Genomic DNA, 16,590 nt, shown 5'->3' on the forward strand with positions numbered 1-16,590 from the left:
GACCGCAGGCTCAGTACCGGTGACACAGCTGCCCCCTCCTTAGGCTCTGCTGTTCCATCCAGGTCATGGCCCTCTGTGATTGAAAATAACCACAGCCCAGGAATCCCCTGGCAGCCCAGTAGTTAGAACTCTGCACTTCCACTGCTTCCCTGGTGGCTGAACCTATCTGCAAAGCGGGAGACCAGGGTTCAATCCCTGAGTCAGGAAGATCCCCTGGAGAAGGGAAAGGCAACCCACTCCAGTATTCTTGCCTGGAGAATTCCATGGACAGAGTAGCCTGACGGGCTACAGTCCATGGGGTCACAGAGTCAGACATGACGGAGCAACTTTCACTACAAGGGGCACGGGTTAATTCCTATCAGGGAGCTAAGATTCCACATGCCATGCTGCATAGTGTGGCCACCAAAAAAAATTTTTTTAATGGTGAGGAAAATGACTGTGGGGCACTGGAGCCCAGGGATATCACTGGACAGAGCAGAGTCATGCTACAGCCCCTCCACCTTAGCCTTGGCCCTTATTGTTGTTCAGTGTGTCCGACTGTTTGCCTCCCCGGACTGCAGCACGACAGGCCTCACTGTCCCTCACCATCTCCCAGTTTGCCCAAGTTCATGTCCATTGCATCGGTGACACCATCCATGTTGTCCCCTTCTCCTCCTGCCCTCAATCTTTCCCAGCATCAGGGTCTTTTCCAGTGAGTCAGCTGTTTACATCAGCTGGCCATCGTATTGCAGCTTCAGCATCAGTCCTTCCAGAGAATATTCAGGGTTGATTTCCCTTAAGATTGACTGTTTTGATCTCCTTGCTTTCCAAGGGACCTCTCAAGGGTTGTTTCCAGCACCTAAGTTTGGTTCTCTGCCTTTGTTATGGTGCCCCTCTCATATCCATACATGACTACTGGAAAGAACGTGGCCTTGAGTATACAGACCTTTGTCAGCAAAGCGATGCCTCTGCTCCTTAATACACTGTCTAGGTTTGTCACAGCTTTCCTGCCAAGAAGCAATCTGAGAGCTTAGAAAATGGGCCTCTGGGGCCAAAGTTTTTTTGAGCCCCATTATCTAAGCTCAGCCTTGGGAACCACTACTGGCATTCCCAGAAAAAGGGGTAAGTTTGATAAACAGACAAAGCCAAATACTGCATAGCTGAAGTCTTTAACAAGCTATTCTGAGATGCCAAAAGGACACATACGCTGTGTCCCAGAAATTCAGGAGTCACCCGTGGCTCATAGGGCATAGCACCCTGGGCAAGTGAACCCATTCGTCTTGTTACCATAACCTCTATGGCACTCTGCACTGTGACCTGTACTTCCTGCCAAAGCGGGGCAAGGGTCAGCTCTGGTGGCTGGACTGGGGCAAAAGAGAACACCTCTCCAGCCTCAGTGGCTCACTCCTGAGAAGCCCTAAAATCTGCAAGGGTCCAGGTCAAAGACACACAACAGGCTCCGTTGGGCTTCCCCCTGCCTTCCCAGCCAGATCCCCACCACACACAAAGCCCATCTGAGGCCTAGGCGGTGCCCCTAGGCTTTGCTGCTTGCTCTCTGCCTCTGGGAAGTAGTGTATAGTTTTAGAAACACTTGCTCCAGGACTAGAGGACAGACCCAGTGCAGTGGGAAATTGTCTCAGAGATGAAAACGGAAATCAAGTCAGGCTGGTCTTAAGTGCTGCTGAGTCATGGGCCCCTTGGAGAATCTGACATTGTTTGGTGCCTATAACCAACCCCTTTTGTTCAAAATCATACACAGACTAAAAGCCTTGTCGGGATCCTCTATTTAAGTAATGAGAAACTGAGCCCAGGGAGAGGCAAAGACTTGCCCTAGATCACACAGCAGAGCCTGGGTGAGCAGTCAAGCCCCCAGGTCACAGCAGCAGTCCTAAGAGGCCTGAACCCCAGAGAAAGGCCAGAGGGAAGAGAAGACGTGAGTGGAATTGGGTAAATGGTTTTAATGTGTAACAGCAGGCCAGCTGGGGAGGACAAGACCCCCCCCCCCCCCAAGGCCCCAGCCCTTCTCCCATGATGGCCTGGGACCTGTGTGTGCCAGCCAGCCCCGTGCCTGCCCTGGCCCTGTGGCCCACCAGTCCCAGGGAGGGTGGGAGAGGAAAGTGGGGAGCCGGGAGCTCAGCCTAGAGAGTTCAGGGGAGCAAACACAGGGGCTAGTTGAATCTGGCCTTGGAAAAGTCCATCTCTGGATGCTGATCCATGAACCTGCAGAGACAAAGCAGGAAGGTGAGACAGGCCATCCGTCTCCCTAAATTTGTCCCTTTCTCTCAGCCTCCAACATGAGGTCTCATCTGTTTACAACTCTCAGCAACCCGGAGCCATGCCAGACAGGAGTGGGGCCCCCAAGGTCTCCCCAAGGCTGGATGCTGAGGTGCCAACACCAGCACTGCTTTTTCTGTTGGAAACTGTGACCGCCTGTTACCCTTTCCTATCCTGTGGTGGCCTTGCCCTCAAGATGACCTCAGTAAGTGATTAGGGGAGGCAAGCCAAGGCTATAAAGCCATAAACTTGGCTGGCTCATCCTGGAAGGGGCGGGGCAGCTCCTGTGTTCTGCTCAGTAAACACTTGCCACTGTCACCCAGGTCCCAGCCGCAGACACCTCCCCCAAACCCCCATCTCTGCATCGCTCACTTCTTCAGAATCTCCTGTTTCTTCTGCTCATCGGAGGTAGGCAGCCCCATAGACTTCTGTCTCTGGTCGTACATCATCTTCTCCACCATGCTACGGGTCTCACTGTCCAGGTCTGACAGCTGGGGGCAGACAGTGACAGGGTGGGTGAAGGCCTGGGGCCACCCAGGCCCCAAACCTCCCGACCGCAGCTCCTCCAAGCAGCCTGGGCTCACCTTGGAGTTCTCGGGGTTTATCTTCTTAGTATTGATCTCGGGGTCACTGGATACCAAGCGGCTCCACCACTCCATCTTGTTAATCTGAGAGGAAGAGGAGGGCCACCCGGGGACGGGTGGTGGCTCACTCTGGACCCTGGTGACCACCCCCCAGCTCTTCCAGAACCAAACTCTCTCCCAGCCACATCCTGCATCAGGGACTTAGAGGCCTGAACTGGGACCTAGGGGCGGAGAGGCAAGACCTCTGCCCTCCCCGGTGGCTGGGGGAGACAGACACGGAGACAGTCAGCATGATAACGGAAAGAATAAAGTACAGAGGGAGATACTCATCAGGTGGAGGGAGAGGTTCGGATGACACACAGGGCTGGGCCTTAAACGACACGCGTGAACCACGTTAAAAAGCAGGGAAGGACATTCCAGGTGGGAGGAAATGCAAGGGCAAGGGCACAGAGGGGTGAGTGAGAGGCAGCCAAGGGGGTCAGGTAGGCTGGGCCAGGCAGTACATGCCATGGGACTCTTTCCTTGGACCCTGGCGCTTCACAGAGCCCATGTTCACTTACTGGGGTCTGCATCCCAGTTCTCTGAGAGGGGAGAACGCGGGCTTCCGGAGGGGCATAGCTTTCTACGTCTGGTTCACTGTTTTCCCTCCAGCACTTAGAACAGTCTCTGGCATGAGTAGGTGTTCAAGTATTTGCTGAACTGAATGCTTGTATTGATACAAACCTAATGGAGGGACTTCCCTGGTGGGTCCAGTGGTTAAGACTCTGAACTCCCAAGGCAGGGGGGCCAGGTTCGATCCCTAATCAGGGAACTAGGTCCAATGTGCTGCAACTAAAGATCCCACATGCCACAAGGAAGATCCCGCACATGGCAACTAAGACCCATAATAAAAATTCAGACCCAAAATAAAAACCAGAAAAGAACCTAATGGACCTGGAGAAGGAAATGGCAACCCACCCGTGTATTCCTGCCTGGAAAAGTCCATGGACAGAGGAACCTGGCGGGCTGCAGTCCATGGGGTTACATGACTGAGCATGCGTGCATGAGGGTGGAGGGAGATGGGCTGGTACGAATAAGCTGGTAGAACAACAACAGAAACCTAAGGGAAAGGAAAAGGCTTTGGTACTAAAGACAACCCGGATCTTTAACTCCACCCTCTTCTAGAGGCAGAAGTTGGGCAGATCTCTTGGGCTGCCCTTTTTCTGATTCTAAAATGTGGCAGACCTACTATCAAAGTCTTATTGTGGGGATGAAACAAGATATGCTCAGCAGGCCCCCAGCAGGGCCCCCAAGTTCAGAAACAGCCAATCAGGACAGAGGGCGGGGCCTTTCGCACCTTCTCCAGGTGCACCGTCACCACCTTGCCGTCCTCGATGAGCCACGAGCTCTCCTCCACCTTCACCTCGTTGTAGAGCTCCCCGTCCACGATCGCTGGCTGTCCCTTGAGCCCTACCCGGAGATGCCGCCGCTGGATGTCCACCACCACGTCCTTCCCCTTCAGCCGGAAGTTCACGCGGAAGGGCACGGCCAGCTGCACAGGGCAGGAGCAGTCAGGGGGCGCCCCAGGCCAGCGCCCTCCCTGCCGCCCCAGCCCCCACACTCACATCCAGCTCCGACAGGGTCTGGGTCCAGCGGTAACTGGGCAGGTCCGCCCCATTGCCGAGGTTGGGCTTCAGTTTCCCTTTGTCCTTCTCATCCTCCTCCTCCTCGTCCTCCTCGGCCTCCTGCTCACAATTGGGGAGCTCAGCTACTTCCCTGACAGACCCAGACTGAACCCCACTGGCTGGCACGGCACATACAGCCACAGACAACACAGCAGACCAGGTCCCTGCACAGCCCACGGCCCACTGCGAGGCAGAGGTAAAACCTGTCTGGCTCTCTGCCGGCTCTGCTGAGAGGGGCTCAGATGGGGAGAGTGTGGGGCAGCTGAGGGGAGGCGGCAGTCAGAGACAGACCCCGGGGACCCAGCCAAGGGACCTGGAAGGAAGCCCAGCCCAGAGCAGGTCAGCAGGCGGCCGCCAGCAGAGCTGCTCTAAAGGAAAACCAGCCTGCCAAATGGTCAGCTTCGTTCGGAAGGTGGGGACCCAGCCTCAGACTAGAACTTCTGAAGAGCTAAAGGAATGTCCCCAAGGATTCCGTGGGAGCGGGAGGAGCCCTGAGGAGAACATGCCCTGGGCGTGTCAGAGAAACCCACTGCAGACCCGAGCCCACCCTCATGGTGTCCGTGCAGCACTGCCCATCTCTGTCTCTCTGGCTTTCCTGCCAAGGCTTAAATTAAGCCAATGAGCTTTGGAGTCTTTTTTTTAACCCCCTTTGGTCCAATGTGGGATCCTGGAGTATGAGGAGGATCCCCAAAGCTAAGGGAACGGTAGGGTGGGCTTTCCAGAGAAAGGGAGTGGGTCAAGAGCTCCAGAAGTTCCCAAACCCCTCCAGTCCATCTCACCTGCTTCCCTGGTGAGCCAAGACTGCCATTCTTGAGCTGGGCCTCCTGATTCTCGGCATCCTTTTTCTGTGGCAAATGGGAAAACAGCTGGCAAGAGGGGCCCCACTTCTAGTGTCCATGGGGGTCAGGAGGCAGGGGAGGGAAGCCCATTCCTACCTGGTCAATTTCCAGCTGTAGCCTCTCAGCCTCCTCATCAGTCAGTTCCTTGATCTGGGGCCCGGAGGTCTCTGACTTGGCCTCCTTGGCCAACCTGGCTGCCCGCTCCGCCTTCTCCCGCCGCTCAGTCTCCTGCCGAGCTCGCTTCTCCCGCCGGGCCTTCTGTGCCAGCTGGTTGTGGTGGTTGAAGGTCTGTGTGATAAGCTGAGGAAGGAAGAGAAGACTAAGAGGCATCGAGGGAGAAGACACGTTCCAAGACATGAAGCCAGTCCCATCTCTGAGTGCCTGGGCAAGGCACTGCACTTAGAACCTCAGTTTCCACATCTTTAAAATGGGATTTAATACACATCTATCTCATTGAGTTGTAATGAGAATACCTGCAAAGTATCTGCTTCAATAAATAGCAATCACTTAAAAAAAAAAGGCAGTCCAGGGAATAAGAGCCAACACTGAAGTTAGACAACCTGCATTCTAATCCAGCTTTGTCACACACTAGCTATTTTATTTTTGGCAAATTACTTAACCTATTAATGGTGTTAATGGGCTTCCCTGGTGGCTCAGTGGTTAAACAATCCACCTGCCACTGTAAGGGATGCAGGTTTGATCCCTGGGATGGGAAGATCCCCGGGAAGCTTCAGAGCCCTTATCAGCGAGGGTGAGTCCCTACCTCGCAGGAATGTCGGGCAGACCAAATGATAAGTGCTTTGAAAGTCCTTCATAGCAGAGTGAAGCTGTCAGGAGAACTCCAGCCTCAGCCCCTCTGAGAAGCTTTTCCTCAGCTCTCAGGCCAGAAAGAGCGTTCTGGAGGGAAAAGGTCAGCGTCTTCCTCCCCTCGGCCTGTAAGCTATCAATTTCAAATCCATCCTCTCCCACGACGCCTTCCTAGGATGCTTCTAACCTGCTTTGTGCTAGCTGCCTGCCTCTGTGGCCCAAAAGCGACCCCAATACTGTTACCACAGGGTCTGGCTCTGTGGCCTTGGACAAGGAAACAACTTTGACCTTTCTAAGCCTCAGTTTCATCAGCTGTCACGAAGACTGCACATGACACTTGTCAAGAGATTGGCACAGTCCTAGCCACAAACCAACTGCACATAAACTGCTGGCTTCCCAACACCCCCTGCCTGGTGGAGGCTAACCCAGGGTCAACTGGTGGAGAAGCACCTTCTCTGCTATGAAGATAATGACCGGAGGAATGGTTACACCTCATGTTTTACATCAGAAACTCCTGAAGTGTGGTTCCCTGATCCCTAGAATATGTTGGCATCACCCAGAATTTGTTAGAAATGCTGACTCTCAGGCTCTACTCCAGGCCTACTGAGTCAGAAATCCCAGGGGTGTGGCCCAGCAATTTGCACTTTTGACAGGCCCTCCTGGCCAATTCTCATGCATACTTGAGTCACACCTACATCTGAGATCCTGGCCTACTCCTTCTGCCTGCGCGACCCTGAGGTCATCTCTCTGTGCTTCTATCGTATTATTTCTAAAAGCAGTCTTACATAGCTGTTCTTTGCCTAGAATATCCTTGCCTCTACTCTCAGGTCACCTCACAAACAGCTTCTTATCCTCCAGGACCAGCTCAAGTGTCTGTTCAATTTCACCTCTTCTCCTTTGGCAGACTCAGGAATTTACCCAACTTAAGAAACCCAACTCTGTGTCAACCCACACACCTGGAGGAGCCCTCACAGGACACCCGCCACATGATCAGTGGTCAACAAACCATCTTTCAAGAATCTCTGAGCCAGAGCTAGAGGGAAATGGATCTGCAAGAGTTGAGGGGAACCACGTGGGGCCAGAGTCACCGAAGTCAGCCATGGGCTCCTAGGCCTAGGGTTCTGCCAAATGCCCTGCGGCCTTTCATTCACTGGGTGCCAATGCTTCCTGTTACCCTCAAACCTCCAACTTCATGCCACATTACAGTAGCTCCACACTCTTCAAGGCTAAAGGGCACCAAAGGCACCCCGAAACCAAATGGGTTAACAAAATGAGGTGTGTCTAAGAAAGAAATGAGCCACCTGAAGGCCACTGTGCTGTCAACAGAAGGGGTTGGTCATGGCCCAATTGCGCCAGCAGAGGCTGTTCCACTCTAATCAGGGAGACCTTGAACTCAGGCCATCTGCTAACCAGTGGCCAAGGGAGGCAGCAGCGGGCCGCCCCCTCTCCCAGCTCCAGTGAACCACGTCCCATTCGTCCTGTTCCTTCCCAGCTCCTGGAGGGCAGATGAGGGCAGAGCTGAACCACCAGGCAGAGTCAAGGCCAGTCACAGCAGCCTCTGACCCCTCCTCCCAGTCTCCTCCCACCGGCTTTACCCGGGCCCAGGCCCAGGCAGAGACCCCCACGAGATTACTCAGGGTGCCAACTGGCAGGCTGTCAGAGTCAAGCTTCTGTCACTGGACATGTCTTTGGGAACCAGAGCCCAGCAGAGTGAGGAATGGGTGAGGAGGGCTGGGAGGCCCCCAGAGTGTTCGGTGGGCATACCTGAACACAGCTTTCCCTGACCTAGCGTGGGTGACAGGAGAGTAAAGAGTGGGTGCCACCAGACTGGCCAAGGAAGACTCTTGAGATATTTAAGCTAAACCCAAAGGCACGAGGTCCTGGACCTGACCATGGAGTGGGGGGAACACGTCTGAGGGAGAAGACCCATTCCTGTTCTAGAACTTCATATAAATGGACTAACTCAGTATGTGCTCTTGTCTGTCTTCCTTTAGCAGGCTGAATAATATGTATGTATGTGTGTGCTCAGTCATGCCCGACTCTGCAACTCCATGGACTGTAGCCTGCCAGACTCCTCTGTCCTTGGAATTTTCCAGGCAGGAACACTGGAGTGGGTTGCCACTTCCTCCTCCAGGGGATCTTCCTGACCCAGGGATTGAACCTGCATCTCCTGTGTCTCCTGCAGATTCTTTACCTGCTGAGCCATCGGGGAAGCCCAAATATTATACTACATGGATATATGACATTTTGTTGATTCATCTATCAATGAATGCTTGGACTGCTCCCAGTTTTCGGCTCTTTTGAACAGTGCTGCTATGGGTGTGCAAATCTCTCTTCAAGATCCTGCTTCCAGGGCTTCCCTGCTGGCTCAGTGGTAAAGAACCCACCTGCCAAGGCAGGAGACACAGGTTTGACCCCTGATCCAAGAAGATCCCACATGCTGCGTAGCAACTCAGGCCATGCACCACAACCACTGAGCCTGGGCGCCAGAGCCTAGGCACTGCAATTACTGAGCCCACGTGCTGCAACTATTGAAGCCCACTTGTCCTAGAGACCACGCTCCGCAGAAAGAAAAGCCCCCACCACGAGAAGCCCATGCTCCACAACTAGAGAGTAGCCCCCACTCGCCGAACGAGAGGAAAGTCCACACAGTAATTAAGACCCAGCACAGCCAAAACTTAAAAAAAAAAAAGAGATCTTGCCTCCGATTTCAGGGGGTAATGGGATTGCTAGATCACATGGTAGCTCTGTTTTTCAATTTTCTGAGGCACTGCCATACCGTTTCCACAGCAGCTGCACTATTTTAAATTCCCACTGGTAGTGCACACAAGTCCCAGTTTCTCTACAACCTTATCCAACACTTGGTGTTTCTGGGGGTTTCCAACAGAATCCATCCTAGCGAGTGTGAGGTGACAACATTTCACTGTGGTTTTTTTTGCCTTTCTCTAATGACAAGTGATATTGAGCGTCTTTTACAACAAAAAAGAACTATAATTCACTTTTACCAGCAATGTCTGAAGAGTACCCTTTTTTTTCCCACATCCCTGTAAGCAATTAAAAATATATATTTTTGTCAGTTTGACCAGAAAAAAAGGGCATCTTACTGTTTAGCTCATCTACATTTCCTCGATTACTACTGAATGTAAGCATCTTTTCATATGCTCCTCGTGGAATGGCCCATTTTTCCATTTATCCTTTTTTTGTCAACTTACAAGAGTTCCTGCATATTAAACTGACTCCTAAATTTTATCTGTCCTCTGCATTGCATTTTCCCCAGATCTATTGTTTTTCAAATGACTCTATGTCACTGCGTCTCTTCTGCCACATTTTCTATATCTGAAGAGACAGACAGCTATCTTTTATTCTATAGCTTCCAGGTTTCTATCCTTGCTAGGTCTCTTCCACACAAGGTTATACAGTTTCCTAGCTTTCCTTACTAAGCTCTTCTTGATCTGCCAATTTATTTTTAGATATGAGTACAACAGGCTTCCCAGGTGGCACTAGTTGGCAATACACGAGACGTAAGACACACAGGTTCTATCTCTGAGCCAGGAAGATCCCTTGGAGGAGGGCATGGCAACCCACTCCAGGATTGGTGCCTGGAGAATCCCATGGACAGAGGAGCCTAGCAGACTACAGTCCATAGGGTCGCAAAGAGTCGGACACAACTGAAGTGACTTAGCAAGCATGCACATATGAAAGAAACAGATGGTTTTACACTTTTGGTGCTTTACAAAGAGACAGTTGTAATAGCACAACTTATTAACTCATCTTTTGCCTATGAACTGAATTACCATACTGGACACATCTTAAAGTTAGACTTTTTCTGGGTTCCCTGTTTCACTAGTCTGTTTGTCTCTTCCTATGTCAATAACATACTGATTTGATCATTATGGCCTTTATGCAAATCCACAATGCCTAGCTTCAAAAGCTATAAAAACTAGTGTTTTTCTGTTTCTCTAAGTTTGAAGCATGAAGGTATTTACAGTCTTCCTATCTTGGCATAAACATGGATATACACTTCTCTGCAGAAATATCAATGTTTCATTACATTATGCTGCTCCTGACCCCTGGACTGGAGTAGAGTATATTATATACAGTATATGCACTGTGAAAGTGTTAGTCACTCAGTGGTGTCTGACTTTTTGCAATCCCATGGACTGTAACCCGCCAGGTTCCTCTGTCCATGGAATTCTGCAGGCGAGAATACTGGAGGTAGTGGGTAGTGATTCCCTTTTCTGAGGGATCTTCCAGACCAGGGATCCAACCCAGGGTGTCCTGCATTGCAGGCAGATTATTTATCGTCTGAGCCACCAGAGAAGCCCAAGAATTCAAGTTCACAGTCCCTTTTTTGAACCTGTTGGGGCCAGATGTGTTTTGGGATTAGAATTCTTTTGGATTTTAGGAGGCAATACAGTGCATATTTAACCCTAACTCTTTTTATCCTCACAACAGCCTTGTGAGAGAAAGATTATCCCCTCTTCCGGGGGCGGCAGAGGGGAATGAGGCTCAGAATGTGATTCATCCAAAGCAGCTGTCAAGCAGGGAGAGGGGCACACTAGGATTCAGCCACATCTGCCTAGCTCCAGAGAACATGCTCTCAACCAACACACTTGGAAAGGATTCATCTGGTAGCCTGGTGCACAGCAGGTCAACACAAAGGAGTTACTGGTGTTACAACTGGAGACCAGTTGGGAGGGCTGGATAGATTTCTGCCTGCCTGAGAGTTCCAACCAACCTCTTGGGAAAGAGCTGACTAAGGGAACAAAGAGGCAAGGAGCATAACAGAGGAACCAGCAGACGTCCAGCACAGAACAGCTACCATCATCCTTGTGATACGCCCGAGACAGCACTGCTCAATGCTGTTCACCTCTCTCCCTTCTGCCTGCTACCTCACTCAACCCGCATACCGCAGGCAGCTCTTCCGCAGCGTCCTCCCTGAGCGCTCAACCTAGGTTAGTCACCATTTTACGCTCCTAGGACTTCTGCCCAAACACCCACCACTTCCTCACAGTCTTATACATATTAATTAAATGAATGAATGCTGATATTTTATGGTGAAGTCTGGCCCACAGAAAAACAGGAGGTGCTAGCGCTAATACAGAAAGCATATTTGAGCCAGAAAGGGTCCTAAAGGTCAGTGAGTCCACCTGCTTCTGCTTGACGGGTGTGAAGATGAAAAGGACCAGAGAATTGGTGGGAAATCAGCCAGATCCCACAACTAGACCAAGAACCCAGGACTCCTACTCCAGGACCATGTCCTTACTACAGAGTAGCCTCAGATGAGGCACATTATCAAGCATTTCAGCTGGTTAGAACTCTGAGGCCATAGAAAGCAGTTTTTAAAATGTCTCCTTTTGGTTATTATGTCTCCTGTTTAACTGAAAACAACTGTCAGTTTTCACAGTTCAGTGAAATGACATCTTCTTCATTATTTATGAATCTTCAAAAATATAATTACAACCTAGGGAATCAGAAGACATTCAGACTCTCGGAACCTGTACCATAAAGCACAATCCTCAGGGATCACCTAACAGCAGTCAGAATGGCTACCATCAAAAAGTCTACAAGTAATAAATGCTGGAGAGGATGTGGAGAAAAGGGAACCCTCCAACACTGTTGATGCAAACGTAAATTGGCGCAGCCACCGTGAAGAACAGTATGGGGGTTCCTTAGAAAACTAAAAGTAGAGCTACCATATGATCCAGCCATCCCACTCCTAGGCATGTATCCAGAAAAGACAAAAATTCTAATTTGAAAAAACATGTGCACTCCAATGTTCACAATAGCACTACTTACAATAGCTAAGACATGAAAGCAATCTAAATGTCCAATGACAGATGAATGCACAAAGATGTGGTGTACACACACACACACACAGAGGAATATCACTCAGCTATTCAAAAAAATGAAATAATACCATTTGCAACAACATGGATGGACCTGGAGATTATCATACTAAGTAAAGTAAGTCAGAGAAAGACAAATATTGTATGATATCACTTATATGTGGAATCTAAAAAAAAAAAATGATACAAGTGAATTTATTTACAAAACAGAACTAGATTCACAAACATAGAAAATAAACTTATGGTTACCAAGGGGGGGGGGGTAAATTGGGAATTCGGGATTAACAGATACACACTACTATATACAAAATACAAAAAAAACAAAAAAACAAGGACCTACTGTATAGTACAGGGGACTATATTCAATTTCTTATAATAACCTATAATGGAAAAGAACCTAGAAAAGATACATACATACATACATATATATATATGATAGACAATTAAAAAAAAAACCACCACCACTATTCTCAAATATGACCCTGAACTTTGGGTCACAGAATCCAAGAAGACTAGGATTGGCTGGCTTTGAGTTTTCCTATACCTCTGTCTTTTAAGCTCAATTACTAACATTTGCCTACTCTCATCTCTCAGTGAGGTAATTAGATAAAACCTGGGCTTCCCTGGTGGCTCACACAGTAAAGAATCTGCCTGCAATGCAGGAGACCGGGCTTCGATCCCTGGGTTGGGAAGATCCCCTGGAGAAGGGAATGGCTACCCACTCTGTATGCTCGCCTGGAGAATTTACAGAAGAGCCCGAGGGCTACAGTCCATGGGGTCACAAAGAGTTGGACACAACTGAGAGACTAACGCTTTCACTTTCCTCAATGGAGAAAAGGAACCAAGAAGCGTTGTGTAAGGGGCAGAAAGCAGTTTTACAAGAGACTCTGGTTCCAACCCTGGCTCTCCCATAACTCAGCTCAAGAATCTGGACAACCCTGGCTTTCCTATAACTCACACCGATTTCCTCATTTGTAAATGGGGACAGTAACACCTGCCCCTCAAACAGTTCAAGGACCATGTGGAATAGAGTAGGTAATGCAGTTGGCGAGGTGAGGGGCTTTAATAAAGGATGGCTTGCTTCCCTTCCCCGACTTTTTGCCCCTGGCATTTTACTTCTGCTAACAGTTATTAGTATGCCAAAGAAGGCCAGGTCAGCTCTTCTGGAGAAACAGAGCTGCCCAAAGGACACTGGCCCCCATCACTCACCTTTTCTGCCATGCCTTCTTCTCCTCCAACAAAGAAGTCTGTTTTGCGTCGAAGGAAGCTGAAGAAAGTGTTCACCAGCTGAAAGGAGACAAAGACAGAGGCTGGAGAGATGCCATATTGGGGGCCCTTCAACTGCACAGAAGCGAACTCTCTTAGGCTAGGAGGGAACCTGGACTAGACTGTTTCACCCCTGGCCTCTCAACTGAGGACACATCCCCCTACAGGCCCAGGCTTTGTCACTCCTGCCAGGAAGCCTAAACTAACTTTACCCAGATCACCTGAAAGGCAGATTTCTCATTTCTTTTTATTTTTGGCTGCACAGGGTCTTCATTGTGACACACAGGCTTTCTCCAAGCTGTGGTGAGCAAGGGCTGCTCTTCATTGTGGTGCACAGGCTTCTCACTGCAGCAGCTTCTCTTGGGGAGCACAGACTCTCAGGCATGGACTCAGTAGCTGTGGCACACAGGCTTAACCTTAGGCACTCCATGACACGTGGGGCCTTCCCAGACAAGGGATCGAACCCATGTCCTCTGCACTGGCAGGCCGATTCTTAACCACTGGACCACCAGGAAGTCCCAGATTTCTCACTGTCTCGTGTGCACGTGTATATATACTTCACATTTTTTTGTGGTGCTGCAGGCAGCCTGAGGATATGGGCATCTAGGGTTTGAAACACTTGGGGCCCACCCTTCCTCTTCACATGGTAAAAAACCCATCCAGAGTGGCACTGGCTGAGTTACTAGGGCAGAGCTAGAAGAAAGGGAACAAATGAAGCCATTTGAAAGAAAGTTCAGACCAACTAATTATGGCTGGGTAGCCAAGTGGTTTAAGAACATCAGTCTGGGTATCAAGACTGACAGACATGAGCTCTGTGACCTTAGGAAAGTTTCTTAACTCCACAAAGGAGAAACAGCAGCAGGACCTATTTCCAGGGATATACGTGAGGATCCTTTGTGAGAACCAAAGGAAGTAAAGGGGGTGAGGTCCCTAGCAGTGTCTGGTCCAGAGCAACAGACACTCTGTGGGAGACTGAAGTACATATTGCATGCACCATGAACATCCTCAGCGCCCAGCACCAGACCTGACTCCGAGTACATGCTCAATAAACATTCTGATGAACGAAACGATCTAGTGGTGACCTAAGGTTAGCATCTACAACTAAGCCCTTTTATTTGCCCAAGAGAGTGGTTCTAAATCCGATGCTAGATTTTATCTCAATGGCTTCAATTCCTGCTTCTAAACAATTTTTTCAGTTTGCTCAAAAATGAATACCCTCCAAATCCAGTTGTGTCAACAATTTGGGGAGGGGCGGGAAGAGGGAGCCTTTCACATCCTCAAATAGTACTCTTCCGACCTCAAAGGGCTTAGGAGTCCTTGGTCACCACGGGTACCCACCTGAATGAGAACCAGAATGGAAAGCTCCAAACTTTTATCCCAGAGAGACACAGAACCTGAAATGGTCTGTGGAAAGCACACACTGGCCTAAGGATGCTGGTCCCCTCCAGGTCAGGAGCCTGTTGGATGATCCTGGGCAAGTTCCTTCAGTGTCTTTAATAAGAAGACAGATCTTGACAGGCTTTTCTACCTTTTGAACTTTTCCATGGCTCAAAACAATTCCAGGACCTCTTCTAAGTTGGTCCTTATCCTTCACCCACTCTGTTACTGGGTCTGGTCACTATGCAGGAAATTATGTTCCTGCACACATCAATCATTCGAACAAATACCTGTTGACTGCCCAAGCCTGGTTACTGAGAATTCCTCGCTGTCCCTCCCTTCAAGACACTACTCTCCTACAAATTCAGGAAATATAAGGATTCCTAGCTGTGTCTCAAACAAAGAAACTGAGGCTGGGAGACGTCGAAGGGTCCCAAGTTGGTAGGTGCGCTGTAGAACAATCGTGAACATAGGCCTCCTGTTCCCCCATTCAAAGACCACGTGTTAATATCGCCTCCCACTCTCACATTCTTCCGCTAGCTACAAGTCTCCGTACAGGCAAGTCGTAATGTTTAGAAAGATTCATCCCAAGGGATGCTCTTTGGGGGCGGCCACCAACGAAGAAACGGAGCCGAAAGCATGTGGCGGGGGCGAGGGGGGTGGTGGATAGGGGGGTAAATCCCCAAACTCTGGGGCTTTTCCGGAGGCGGGTGCAGCGACGCCGGAGCTGCAAAGGCAGAAACTACTGAGAGGTCTCAGGGGGGACCAGGCCTGGTACGAGTGAAAGCCCTGGTACGACTAGGCCAGACCGGAAGCTCGAGTGCAGTAAGAATGTGGAGGGGAATCCCAGAGCCCGTGAGGCCCAGGGGTGTATCTCGGCTTCTCGAAGGCAGAGAAGGACGGAGAGAGCGTGGCTGGGGCCTTCCCCCGGATAGGCCGGGCCCAGCCAAGTCCGCGCGGGCCGTTACCTCCTGCACGCCGCCCTCGTGCTGCTGCGCCATGGCCAGCAACATGCCGTCGAACCGATCTTCCTCCTGCTCCCCGCCCATCGTGCCAGCTGCTAACCACGCTCCGAAACCCGAGCTCCGCACTGGCGTCCCGCGCTCCCCGACCCTTCGGATCGCGTCCGGTCCAACGGCTCCAGTCCTCCGCCTTCCGCAGCGGAGCCGGAAACACGCAGGCGCCGCGCCGCCCAGGCCCACCCGCTCACTCTCACGTCCCGCCCCGCTTCGAGCCTGCGGCCATTGACCACGGGGCAGATAGCCCGCTTTGTCGGCCATTGGTCGACCTGCTGAGCCAATCAAAGAGCACGTTCCTGAAGCGGTGGGCGGAACGGAAGGCCCCAGAGTTTGGTGTGAGTTGCTATGGTCACCAGACGCTTTTTGGAGCCTTCCAGAAAGGTCTGGGCACAAATCCGGCTAGGTTGGAACTGAAAAAAAGGCACAGACTTTGTTCTTACGCCTTGGCCGTGACTTCCCAGCTTGTAGAAGGGTGAAGTGGGAAATGTTCTTAGTTATCTACTCTAACGCTCCCACGAGTCAATCGAGACCCCAAAAAAGGAGAATGGACTCGCGCAGAGAGCGGTCTACCTCCGTCATCATCACATGCTCTATATAAATTGTGCAGTCGCAGGGGCCCCGGACTTAGAAGGACTCTGTGATTGGATTAATCCTCTTCTGCTGCAATCTGAAATTTTTGAACAAGAGAGCCCACATTGTCATTTTGCACTGGTCCCCGCAAATTATGTAATGAATGATGTATTCAACCTCACTTCTGTTAATGTGTGGGACAGGTGCCAGTCATCGAAGGCCAACCACTTTACTTTTTCATTGAATTTCATCTTCTTAGTCTCTTCAGGGATTCTACTCTTGTTATTATTCTTTTCTAAATCTCCTGAATCACAATTTTCTTTCTTCTGGATTATCCCCTTCAACTCACATTTAACTCCACT

General features: G+C 50.4%; 1 protein-coding gene across 1 annotated transcript; it reads right to left on the reverse strand.

The window, feature by feature from the left end:
• Positions 1 to 1,917: 1,917 nt before the first annotated feature.
• On the reverse strand, positions 1,918 to 15,911 carry NUDC (nuclear distribution C, dynein complex regulator). Its single transcript, XM_069578914.1, has 9 exons — positions 15,608 to 15,911; positions 13,206 to 13,283; positions 5,437 to 5,640; positions 5,281 to 5,346; positions 4,442 to 4,561; positions 4,174 to 4,368; positions 2,838 to 2,921; positions 2,626 to 2,744; positions 1,918 to 2,199 (listed from the first exon to the last, which is right to left on the reverse strand). Exons 1-9 carry the CDS (start codon positions 15,686 to 15,688, stop codon positions 2,148 to 2,150), a joined length of 999 nt encoding a protein of 332 aa, XP_069435015.1. The 5' UTR covers positions 15,689 to 15,911; the 3' UTR covers positions 1,918 to 2,147.
• Positions 15,912 to 16,590: the final 679 nt, after the last annotated feature.

Source organism: Ovis canadensis, chromosome 2, assembly GCF_042477335.2.
Source record: "Ovis canadensis isolate MfBH-ARS-UI-01 breed Bighorn chromosome 2, ARS-UI_OviCan_v2, whole genome shotgun sequence".
In the NCBI taxonomy this organism is placed as follows: Eukaryota; Metazoa; Chordata; class Mammalia; order Artiodactyla; family Bovidae; genus Ovis; species Ovis canadensis.

What these genes read in the sequence shown, in the direction of transcription:
- NUDC (XM_069578914.1), bottom strand. Translation starts at nt 15,688, where the DNA reads ATGGGCGGGGAGCAGGAGGAAGATCGGTTCGACGGCATGTTGCTGGCC. An exon ending in TTGGCTCACCAGGGAAGCAG is followed by an intron (nt 4,562 to 5,280) that starts GTGAGATGGACT and finishes AATTGTGAGCAG; the next exon opens with GAGGCCGAGGAGGACGAGGA. An exon ending in AAACAGGAGATTCTGAAGAA is followed by an intron (nt 2,200 to 2,625) that starts GTGAGCGATGCA and finishes TTGTCTCTGCAG; the next exon opens with GTTCATGGATCAGCATCCAG.